At 47.3% G+C, this 12714-nt stretch overlaps 1 protein-coding gene across 17 annotated transcripts in view; it reads right to left on the reverse strand.

The window, feature by feature from the left end:
* exoc6 (exocyst complex component 6) overlaps positions 1–12714 on the reverse strand; it is a 28710-nt gene that overhangs the window by 1609 nt on the left and 14387 nt on the right. For 7 of the 17 annotated variants that reach the window (XM_081697478.1, XM_081697473.1, XM_081697467.1 and 4 more), the window contains 11 exons: positions 11433–11504; positions 11197–11294; positions 10934–11039; positions 10720–10829; positions 9181–9523; positions 8571–8750; positions 7764–7793; positions 4484–4625; positions 3828–3901; positions 571–683; positions 336–347 (listed from right to left, as the gene is read on the reverse strand). In XM_081697478.1, coding sequence (XP_081553604.1) covers positions 336–347; positions 571–683; positions 3828–3901; positions 4484–4625; positions 7764–7793; positions 8571–8750; positions 9181–9523; positions 10720–10829; positions 10934–11039; positions 11197–11294; positions 11433–11504 — 1280 coding nt within the window. The remainder of the gene's footprint in view (positions 1–335; positions 348–570; positions 684–3827; positions 3902–4483; positions 4626–7763; positions 7794–8570; positions 8751–9180; positions 9524–10719; positions 10830–10933; positions 11040–11196; positions 11295–11432; positions 11505–12714) is intronic. The other 10 variants (XM_027021665.3, XM_027021666.3, XM_027021668.3 and 7 more) reach the window with 7 other exon arrangements.

The following is a 12714-nucleotide window of genomic DNA, read 5'->3' on the forward strand; positions in this document are numbered from 1 at the left end:
TGGTTAAGGAGGGAATTCATTCCTTAGTGGGTTGATAACATTTTAGGGGTTAAATGTATTTTTAATTATATTAACGCAACTTTTGGTACTAACAGTCTTATCTCTGCTCGGCAGTTGTAAGCTTGCTAATATAAATGAAGTTAAACCAGACATTTACATTAGCTAAGTTACATTTAATTATATTTGCTGCTCTGCTGTTGCTAAAGGAATGTTTTATCTGATGGTGACCATTTAAGACCCAACAAACCTTCAAGTCAATACCGAAAACAAAGAATTGTGTAAGTATATAAGGACATTCCAAGAATAAATTGCAGTATGAAACTGCTGAGACCTACCCTCTGTTCACTCTGGTGGTAGCAACAATAATAAAGAAAAGATAAAAAGAGGAGAAAAATTACACATTAGGTGATAATGAAAAAGGAAATTTGGCACCATTAAACATTTACCTGCCAATTTAACAACATCTGTGCATTTCTACACATCAGGAAACATTCTGTTTTTAGGTAGAGGTGGGAGAAACAGAGTTAAACACAACAAAGGAAATGAGTGATGTGCGAGATGATTACTGACTTCTCCAAAAGTGCGAGTGCCGTGGAGGGGTTGACGCGGAGATACTTGCAGGTGGGTTGGCCATAGTCCGCCAGGTACGTGGACCAGTCCCACACCATGAACAGGTCTAGGAGCTGCAACGCAAAGAAGCACAGATCCCACTTAGCTGTAATAGAGCTGTAACACAAACAATCACCATGACAACACCGATCCAGCAGTGCTGGTGGCACTGATTCCCTGGAGATGTGAGGTGCTGTGGCTTTGGCTGGGGGAGGGGGCTGTTCCAGCTGCTGGTGGGGGTTAGTGCTCTTGTTGGGAAGCTGGCAGCAGGCCCTTTAAATGCGAAAGGAAGAGAAATCACTGGGTGACCTCTGGATAACCTCGACAGGCACTAACCAAGCCTCTTCTCTGGGCCACAGTCACATACTACCTACCTGGCACTTTGCACCTTCGACAGCAAAGCACAGCCAGACAGCAGATGCATAGTGTTCAGTGAACTGGGGAGGGGGAGACATTGTTGCCCCCCAGTCTGCACTTATTGATATGTAGCAACTGGGGGGGGTTGGAGCAATTTCTGGCTGGCTCGTTCATTACTGAGGAGCCCTGAAAAGGTGGGCTTTCGAGCTAAGTTAATTTCACCCTTGCTCTGTGGCCTGTATTAGAGAGGCTGGTCACCAGAGTGTGAGGTAGCACTGTCTGCCTCTCCTGCTGGGGTGTGGCACTGCCATCTCTAAAGTAAGAGGACAGTGGAGTGGGAAAGTGGATAGGACAATGTCAGAGTTTGGGAATGCCAACACGCGCAAGTTCCAAGACAGCTTGGCATTTTTATGCTATAAGCATTGGTATAGTGGAGGCAAACAGCATTCTAGCTAAAATACGTTGCTTTTTCAAGCACGTGTAGAACATTTATGCTAGTGTGTCACAATGTTTTGTCGCGAGTGGGTGCAACACTGCACAGACACCTCTGCAGAACTGCACTGGATGCTGGATGAGCACTACCACGCGATATCACGGCAGCTCGGAGCCGGGCGTGAGCAAGGCTGACTTTAATCCCCTCTAAATTGTATTTCACCCACGGGGCACAACAGTTAAGTGAAAGCCCATTTGAGTGCACAGCAGCAGCAACACTCAACCTGTCAGGGCGTATAGCGGCTCTGACCGGGTTGCCTGACCCCCCCCCCCCCAGTCTCCAGTGTGTTCTTTCCCAGTCTGCCTCAGCTCACCCCTCACACTCGCTCATTATCTCCAGGCTTTTATCGGAATTCCGAGACGGGCGACGGTGAATGAAAAGACCTCTCAAGCAAACACATGCTCGATCAGGATCAACTGGTGTCTGGATACAGGGTTTCAAAGAGATTCCACTATGATATGACCCCGATCACCTTGCTGCATATGGGTCGCATTCCTTATTTGTAACGTATCTGATAATAATGTGCGTCCCTTGGGGCGTTTAATTAAAGGTCGATCACAGCTGATAAATTACTTGTAAATCATCAGGGGCTTTCCGTCTGAGTGTACGAGAAACAACTGCGATTCCTCATGCACACTCGTAGAGGTTGTGTTTGAACTCAGGGACACTGCTCTCTTCTAATGTACTTTAAGTATAGTAACATGGAAACTGCAATGCCTACAGACCCAATAATCTTTAGAAATTCTCATGACATCTGTGAGCTTAAAGTGTTCAATTAGCTTTAGCTTCCACGGTTCTGCTACATTCAAAGGAATCAAGTTACAGGTAACAAAGGCTTAAGAAAATTGTTTAAAACACCACAAAGTAAACAAGTCTCTCCATTAGCCATCGCATGACTGACAGCAACATTGTGACCCCTCCATTTGGGGTCAGCACATCTTCAAACAGACCAATTCTAGTGGATCCATCTTGTGTGCTACCTTAGGCCCTTGTCAAAATTGATACCTGAACACCCCCCCCCCCCCCCCCCCCCAAGCACACACACACTGGGCTTTGATTGGTCACGCTCAACACCAGGCCTTGATTGGTCCTGGGGTGGCGAGCTGCTTCAGTGAATGCCCTGTGCAGAATGAGTAGCTAACCTTTGTACAGGCAGGTTGGGTTTTTTGGGGGTGTGCAGGGCAGGGCAGTGTGAAGCCTGACCATTGGCACTTTCCTCTCCTTATCTGTGACCGAGGCACCCTGGCCCTGACCAGAGAGCCCTCACTGTTCCCTCCACTTAAAAGGAAGCTATATCAGACTTGAGAAGAGCTGTCGGCAGATCCTCCTGAAGGAATGGTGAATATCAAAGCAGGCTGGCATGCATGGTGGTCAGGCCAAGACATGGCAGACAGGAGTGGGCTTGGGTTTACCAGCCACTGGTCAGTTCTGTGATACGTTTGGATTTGGTATGAGAGACTGATGATTGCTAGTGTTCCCCATACACGAGATAAAAAAGCCTTCTGTATGCCTTCTGTAGCTGTTTGATCTCCTAGAACAAACTTGCATTTGAAAAATTCTGCTTTTTGTGGCTAGATGCCACAACTACTGCGTGATTCTTTATTTCCTATGAAGAAGAAGCAAGGCCTGACAAACAGTGAGCGCAGGCAGGCCCAAATCTGTAGACACTTGAGTCAGAGCAGACACGACAGAAGGAAACACAGATGAAAGGCATCTGGAAAAGCCACTCGCCCTATCTTGCAAGTTTCTGTTAAGACACGCGTATGGCCTTCCACAAAAAAACAGCCATGCAATATTCGGTTACACTCCAAAGATGACCCGGAGACGAGGCCTTAGAGGCCTTTACAAATCCCAGAACCACAGCAAATGGTCCACTTTCTGACATCCTGGGTATTTCCAATCCAAGTCCAATATCATAGACACAGTGTAGCATTCCTGGTGACATCTCTTACATGTGGACAGGTGTGACGGTAAGACTAAGACTGCTGTCAAATGCCAGTCAAAAGACAAGGCTTGTATGTAGTGAATGATCTTATTCACCAAAATATTCACGAAATCCATCCCTGTGAAGATGACTGTCTTGTCTCATTCTAAGGTGTTCAAAGCAAGCTTCCCAAAATATATTTAACACAGACCATCCAAAACAGCCTACTTCAAATCTATCATTAGAAAGATAACCACTAATATTAGCAAACACTTCAAGTTGAGATTAAGAGTTAATTAACAAAATTCAACATAGAAGGCTAAATCTCAATGATCTCCAACTTAAAAGAAAGGCAGTTGTGTGTAGACAGGTCCAGCAGTGGTCTGTTGGTCTTCACCCAGCTCCTGGGTCTTCTCAGGTGCAACTGAGGGTAGGGGTGCATACCTGTCGCAGATCAATAAATGCCAGCTGCAGTGTGTCCCCCTGGAATCCTGGCACAGGCTCTGAACTGGCAAACACTGCGAGGAGAAAGACATTGCAAGTAAAACAGGATATCCTTGCTGTCCTTATTCGTTGCCTGCGTGTATTTACACTCGAATATACCAAACTAGAGTAGATGAATGACACAGACATGATCTGTGCTAGCACAACCCCCCCCCCAAAAAACCAAAATCCATCTCATAAGAAAACCACAGCTTCACCAAGCAGCAGACTTCTTCTACCAAGTAAACTGAGTTGAGTGACTCTCACCTCTTCTTGAGTTTCTTCCTTCCATAAAAGTGTATACAAGTATAAAGGTAGTAAAGTGATACATTCTCTGTGTGATCATACATAGCAGTTAAGTGTTGTATTGGTTTGTCATTTTCCAAGAGAGGACAGTGTGAGACTGTTCTTTGAAATAGTTATACTGTAAGATAAACTTTAAAAAAAAGAACCATTTGTGTCTGCATTTTTGCATTTAGCTGTTTGAAAAGAGCTAACCCTAAATCACCCAGTGGAGGTAAATTAGGCACTTTTGACCAATCAGCGGTCTGTTAAACCGCATTCACCATGTCCAGAGGTTTCTATGTTCACACTGTGTGATGTCCAGCAGTACTCACATTCACACTGGATGACATCCAGGTTGAACTGCTGGATGGCTCCCATGCTAATCTGCTTGAGCTCGGTGTCCAGTAGCATCTGCATCAGAGACGTGGCGAGGTGCTTACAGGCTGACATGCAGGCCGTCTGAGCCACCTTCCCCTGCTCAGCATGCACGCACACACACACGCACACACACGCACACACACACACACACACGCACACGCGCACACACACGCACGCACACACGCACACACACACGCACACACACACGCACACACACACACACACACACACACACACACGCACACGCACACACACACACACACGCACACGCACACACAGACAGACAGATACACGCACCCGCATGCACACACACACACACGCGCACACACACACACGCACACAGACAGACACATGCACCCGCATGCACACACACACACACACACGCACACACGCACACAGACAGATACACGCACCCGCATGCACACACACGCACAGACAGACAGACACACGCACAGACAGACAGACACACACGCACACACACACAGACACACACATGCGCATGCACTCGCACACACGCACACGCGCACACGCACACACGCACGCACACACGCACACACACACGCACACACACACGCACACACACACACACACACACGCACACGCACACACACACGCACACACAGACAGACAGATGCACGCACCCGCATGCACACACACACACACGCGCACACACACACGCACACAGACAGACACATGCACCCGCATGCACACACACACACACACACACACACACGCACACACGCACACAGACAGACAGATACACGCACCCGCATGCACACACACGCACAGACAGACAGACACACGCACAGACAGACAGACACACACGCACACACACACAGACACACACATGCGCATGCACTCGTACACACGCACACGCACAGACAGACACATGCACACATACACAGACAGACAGACACACGCACACACACTCACACGCACACACACAGACAGACAGACACACACACCCGCACGCACACACATGCACAGACAGACAGACACACACAGACAAACAAACGCAGTCACACACGCACACAGACACACACATGCACTCACACACACACAGACACATGCACACGTGCACACGCACACACAGATAGACACACATACACATGCACACACAAGCACGCATGCAGACACATGTACGCACGCACAGACACACACATGCATGCAAGCGCACACACACACAGGGAGACAGCAGCAGAGACATTAATCAGTGCTGTATTACAATCAGTGCTGTATTAGTCATTACCAAACTTCAACTATTTAACTTTTAATGATATTGTTTTTTTTTATTTCATGTTCATTGTCTTCTTCTTCAAAAAAAGGTTTCGTCATAAATCTGTTTATGCATGCACAAAGGTAATAGTACACAGACTGAATTAATCATATCAGTACCACGCTGGGTATTGACAGATATGACTAATTAACAGGGGTCAGTATGATCATTTATCATACTGTATTGCACTGTGGCAGAGCCGAGCTGAAGTAAGTTGCATCACGGACAAAAACATTTCAACTTTTCAATTTGATTTACCATATGAATGTATAAATGAAAGCAATTCAGCTGTTTGTATCAGTATCAGGTGACATGGATCTGGAAATATCAAAAGGATCTTCACATCACTCTAACCAAAATAACGAGTCCTTCTCAGAAACGAAGACCTGCCAAACCCAAAAACATTCTAAAGAAAGATCTTTACTTCCACAGTCATGAGGACCGTTGCTTTAAAAGGAAGGTTTGAATGTTTCAGACGCTGAGACTGACAAGTCACATACTCATAATGACCGATTATGTACAACTATAGGGCTCGTAATAGGCCGGGTTACACACACACACACACACACACACACACACACACACACACACACACATACACACTCATGCACTAGCTGCTAGACCAACACACATTCCAATGACTTGAACCCAAAACTTCTAATTTTCATTTGGTCTTGGACATTTACGACCCTTAATTGATCAACAACAAAACAAATAAACAAACAAGAAACCTTTCAGCAAACAAACAGGCAGAACAATTTCCATATATCAACAACCTCGTTACTAGGTTGTGATTAACACTCATTAGAAACACTTCATCATGAGTGACATGCTTGGGTTAGGTTGCATTACAAATAATGGCAAACAGTAATGACACACACTCAAGCCCCACACCGACTAACCAATACATCATTTAAAGAACAGAGTTTAAAAGCTAGAGATTAACCATGCCACTTGTTAGGAGACATGCAAAATATTCAAAATATTACAAAAATGGACTTAAAAGCAAGCACTAACGCACCAAAACAGTCACTGTCCAGCAAGTGGAGTCACAGTACAAGGAACTAAAAGGCTGAGTATTTGAGAGGTTTCTTCTCGAGGACAATACAGCAGGACCACAGAGCATACAGCGCACGTCACGTCCATACGGCGCACTGTTAGATTAACAACGCATCTTATAACAACTAAAACCACTGACATACTGACAGCTTTATGAGGCAGTGTATATAGGCCACGTCGCCTGCAGCGATGGACAGGAGAGAATGGTGCAGGCTTTGCAGGAAGCATCATGGACAATAAAGAACAACTTACTACAGAAACAACTCAATGAATGCCGAGAACACTTAAACAACAACAAAAAATTGTTTGTTTACACTGCACTATAAATCTGCAGTGTGTCATGGAAGGAATACATCATTTGCTGGCGGTGGACAAAAATTCACTTTACATTACCCGGCATTATGGAAGTTGGCGGTTTGATGCAAGTTTGAAAAGGTTCATCCCCGCAAAACACTAGTGTGCAGTAATGGTGTTTGGTTTTGTTGCAAAGAAGGTGCGGACGTTTCTGCAGCATTCTGGCTGATCGCGTGTCTACCTGAATGCACACGCATCCCCCCCCCCCACACGCGCGCGCAGACGCAGGACTTTTCGCACTACACGTTTGATAATGCTCTCTGCTTCAGTGAGAGTTACCGTGCATGCGGCAGGGTGACGTCTCAAGTGAGAATCCGTCCTACGTTCAGCAGATGCTGCCGTTCACATTAGACAAGTCGGGACGGGGGAAGGGGGTTGGGGAGGTGGGGCACATCAGGTGACCACAACAGTTGCTCTGGTCCGCTTTTTTTGTCGGCATGACATGTGGAGGAGGAAGCAAAGCAAGGCTGGAGGCGGGTCCACACAGCGGAGGCGGGCATGCGTTCCCCCCGCCCCCCTTGGGGGAGCGGGGAGGCTTTACTCACCGACATCGCGCCATGGTCATTGTTGTTATTCTGAGTGGAACCCCCAACCAAATGAAACACAGACAGGGAAAGAAAAGTGTGGCAGCAATAAATGGACAGATAACGAAAGGTCCGATACGCATGCCTGGCAGAAAGAAACAGGCTACGGTCACTCGGAGGGGCAGGGAAAGACAGACAGAGAAAAGACATTCCTGAAAAATCAAACTGACCAACTCAACAGCAGTGGAAACCGAAGTGGAGGTGCAGCAATAGTTCTCTGAGCACAGGGGAGCTTGAAAGCAGGCAAGCATCAGAGGAGGAGCGTCCGGGAGCTACTGGGACTGCACAGCTACGCTGAGGGTCATACCACTTAACTAAGCAAGGTATTCAAATGAGTCAGATTTTGATGGCTTACTAAGCAGTGAAGCCTTTGATGAATTGACCAAAAAAGCTAAATAAATAGAAAAGAATCTAAATGCTTCTTTTGTTTAGTTAATGCTAATAAAATGCTATTTCCAGTATTAGATTCTTATCTCTGTGTTTTGACTTCCAATGCTACTGTAAACCAATTTGGTATCACACAGTATGCAGCAAATTAATGGCTTTCTCAGGTATTGTATTCCTTTGGTCTGCGTTTGGAGAACTTCTGCCCTCATGAAATGGCACAACAAATCCTCATAAAAGCAACCCCCCCCTTCCCCCAGACCCCACATCCTTCAACTCCACCCATGCAGCAACAGATATCCTACCAGAACAAACAGGAGAGGCTCGCCTCAGCGGCCACGCTTAAAATTCCGAGGGCCTGCCCCTCTGCGGAGCGCGCCTCACCGGAAGGTGCGTGAAGACCTGGAAGGTGCTGCGCAGGAAGTTAATGAGGTCCATGAGGTAGCCGCTGGCCCGCCCATCCGACTCGGCCATGCCCCACTCGTAGTCGGCCAGCTGGATGAACTCGTCGATTTTCTGGTTGAGCTTGGTGTAGATCTCGCCTTCGGCGGCGTGCCTGGCATCCTGCGCACATAGCAGCACAGGCAGGTCAGTTCCTTCGTCTCAACCTGACTGCAGTGCGGAAACCCGAGCGAAGTGCCGATCGAGTTGCTTAGTTTAACGAGCACATTATGCTGTGAGGTGTATGAATTAGATACAAGAGCGTCTGCAACCTAAACAGGTTGCTACTGGTGCTTCGCGGTTGCGGCACTAAATGCCGTCTGGCTAGTTGCCATAATATTATTACTGAGTGTTACAGGAAAGGAAAAAAAAGGCCTTGGCTTCTGATCAAACCAATTGGCCTTGCTGGCACTCACATGCCCTAAAGGAGCAACTGTTCTGTAAAGTTTATGACAGCTCCTGAAGCAATAACCTGCACACGACCGCATCGTTCCAGGTGTCACGGCAGGGCAATTTACAGCCGCAGCAGAAGAAGGAAGTTGGGGCCGCTCGCCTTAAAGGTGGAGAGGCCGTAGAGCCTGGTGGTGTGGACCGTTTCCGGGGAGACGTTGGTGATGTTTGTGATGAACTCCTCCAGGTACTTGCATGCCTGCTCCAGGTGGGTGGTGTTGATGATGATCTGGACCAGCTGGGGAAAGTAGAACTTGCATAAGGGCACAATGTCGCACTGGTCTAGGTGGGACAGTGAGGGCTGACCTCCGCCCGCGAGGGTGGCGCCGCTGACCTCCGTCAGGCCTATATGGGGCTTCCTGATGAGGTTGTGCAAGCACCCGCTCAGCGTCCTCGTCAGCAGGAGGTTGGTTGATTTACGGAGCATGTCGTCGACCTCGGTAGAGCTGTGGCAAAGGTCAGGTGGGTAAACTGCATGGGTACTTTCGGCACAACAGAACTTTTCAGCTTTGGTTTGGGACCTGCTTGACTAATGTGGGGGGAAAATGATGTAGAATAAGATTGTTTTGGTGCAAAGGTTCTCAGTGATGTTAAAGTGTCAAATAACACCAGTGAGAACATAACTTTAATACACACACCAGCACATCAAAGTTTATAAGAACATTGAGAGGTGTGTCTCTCTTTAACTCTCAGTCCATCTTAGCAGCAACATCCAAGTGAGAGCATTAACAGGAGTGTGTTGGCTTTGCAGACAGGGTCTGTGTGTGTGTGTGTGTGTGTGTGTGTGTAATGTTGATTAGGAGGGAGGGGTCAGGTAATCAAATACTCAATACTCAATAGAAAGGTCCAGAGGCTACTCATTACCACTCACTTAACATGACAAAGAAACAATTAGAGTGGAGTGTGAAATTCACGGTCATTTGCATTGATTACCACAGAGCCAGAAGGGAAAGATCAACCCAACGGTGAGAAGGTCGACCCCAACATGCTCCATCTACCAGTGGGGTAAACAGCAAACACACACCCTCTCCCAGCCTGGGATTCAAGCCAGACCAGCCTGCCCAAGCCACCACAACACAGGGCCCTGCGATGGTACCAGCAATGGAGCCCTGGCCCCGCCCTCGTGCCCAGGGCACATCAGCACCACTCCTGGGGCGTGGGGCGGGATAGAGTGGGGCTTCCCATGGAGAGTGTGGCTGAGGGTCAGCTCACTCACTCTCTGTGGCCCTGTCTGAGATAAGAGCTCCGCAGGCCACAGCTTTCGGGAGATGAGTGACAGCTGAGCTAAGCCGTTGCTCAAATTTGGCTCGGGAGAGTAGCTGAGCCGCATGTTTGCTAAGCTACTGCTCACTGATAAATTTGTTTGCGTGCTTGAACGCAACAATGACAGCAGCCGCGGAGCCGGATTAGCCCGAGGCTGAGCTAGCTCTTCCCTCACACAGATGTTTTGGTTTCAGCTTAAATGCGGCGTTGGTCTGATAACCGTTATCCCTCACTGACACTCAAAGCAAATCTTTTATTTGGGAACCAAGCATTTCGAATTGAATGTAAAGAAAAAAAGAGCTTTTTATTAGAGCACGTTTGAATGTTTTGTCAGCCTAACACAGACGAGTGGCTTGGAGCCCCAGGTGTGATCACTGACCTGCGATGCAGAGACTCAGAAAACTTTAAGCTGGCGTAGATGAACTCCTTCACCTGTATGTAAATCTGAGGCACAGACTGAGACATGGGAAGCTTCTTCGGAAATGGTTGCTGTTGAACGGAGCACAAGACGCAACAGTCCGTGTTATGACATGCTTTTTTAGACGGAGGACTTTCAAACGTTTGTGTTGTGACGGTGTATGTGCCAGACGCACCTTTTCGATCTCTGCGTCATGGAAAGGGAACCTGCCGACCACAGACTTGTACTCGTCTTCGTTCTCTACGGGAATGGGACTGTAGTTATCCAGCTCAAATATCTCCCTGGTTCACCAAGGGAAGAAGAAACCCAGCACTTACGCTACTTATAACACAGCTCAATGTGCAAATCCTTATTACATGCAGAGGTCTTATGTCGTTTTCACTCTGAGACACACAGACGCTCTGCGGACCCAGGCAACGGCGAAGCAAGAGGTACTACCTGAACACCACGGCCCATTTCTTCAGAAGGGTTTCGTTGTACTGGTCTCTAATTTCAAACAAAAGGTCAAAGAGTCTGTTCACCTGAAAACCATAACCCTGCACAGGACAGAGAACACAGCTACGAGTTAGGTTTGAACGTAGAATTGCAGATGGAAGAAAACATGTGTACATGTTCGATATTTTAGAGGGGCTGCAGCATGTCTGTGAGGTGTGAGACCATATAGTGTGAAATACCTGCAACGTGTCTGCAAATATCACGATAAGGTTCTTCAGTTCGAGGACCAGGTCAGGATCATTGCAGTAGGACTGTGGGGAGAGGGGGAGGGAAAGAGAAAAGGAGGTGATACATTCAAATATTCCTACTAACACTCCTAACATATGAGTGCATGTTTATCTATGTTGCTGAAAATGTGTGCTGTCAGGTCAGTGCCTGATATACGGACACCCAAGATGAAGCTGTAACCAATAAGGTGTTACCCTCCAAATGGGGACCTGACCCCAAGTCTCTCATTGATCCAAACTGTAGTGTATTAATGAGTCTTTAAAACCATTAGCATTTGTATGAGGGGGTGAGCAGTCATCCCCCTCCCCCATCTTGGGGTGTGTGTGGTGGAGGTGGGCCATGGGGTGGACTGATGTAGCTTGAGTGCTGACGGGGGGGGTCTGTCCTGGCTGTTGGGGGGGGAGCATGAGGCTTGACCCAGGCAAGGTAGTAACAACTGACTGGTTCAGCAAATGCTGCATACACAAACCTCCTCCTTTCTCTGCCACCCCCAGCACAAATGTGGTACCCAGCGCTTCTGTGAACTCAAGGGGTGGATAAACCTAAGATCTTGCTCCCTATACAGAGAGTCGGCCATGTCCTGAAGAATTTTCAATAAACAGACTCCACTCGTTGTCGAAATTAGTTAAAGACTCTAAATCTGTCTTGGAAACTGCTCTGGGGTTGCTTGCCTTCGAAAATATACTGTAAGCAACTTGTTGGTGTTGTTTTATGTGCGATAATTAACTATGTCACTCAAGTAGTGAACAGGATGACAACCTTTCAAGTCTTTTCTGTTAAAGGACAAGATTGCTGTTTTTCAATCCAGAACTTATTAAAACGTCTGTCTCCCATCATTGACACATGTCACAACCTTGCAATAACCTCAGCACTGAGGAACAGTGTCACCCTGCTACAAACCAGGCTTACACACCACCAGTGGGGGAACAGTGTAATCACTTGTAAACACTACATCTTGATAAGTGCATTTTTCTTATTAATACAACTCGGGATTCAACCTCCATCACTCCACACCTCACTGCCACAGCTTAGAGGCCACAGTCTAAAGTCAGTCTACAGTGTTGACATATTACTTTATGTTGTGTCCCAGGTCAAAATTTACTTTACAGCACAACATATTTTGAAGTGTGAACTCAGATTTCTCTGTCTCTGTGCCATCTTCCATAACACGAGCACGGCCATGTTCCCGTGTTGCTTCGGGGTGTAAGGAGGAGGAGGGTCAGGCCTGCGTGC

The sequence above is a fragment of the Electrophorus electricus genome, chromosome 15 (assembly GCF_041902795.1).
Source record: "Electrophorus electricus isolate QZ-2024a chromosome 15, ASM4190279v1, whole genome shotgun sequence".
NCBI lineage: Eukaryota > Metazoa > Chordata > Actinopteri > Gymnotiformes > Gymnotidae > Electrophorus > Electrophorus electricus.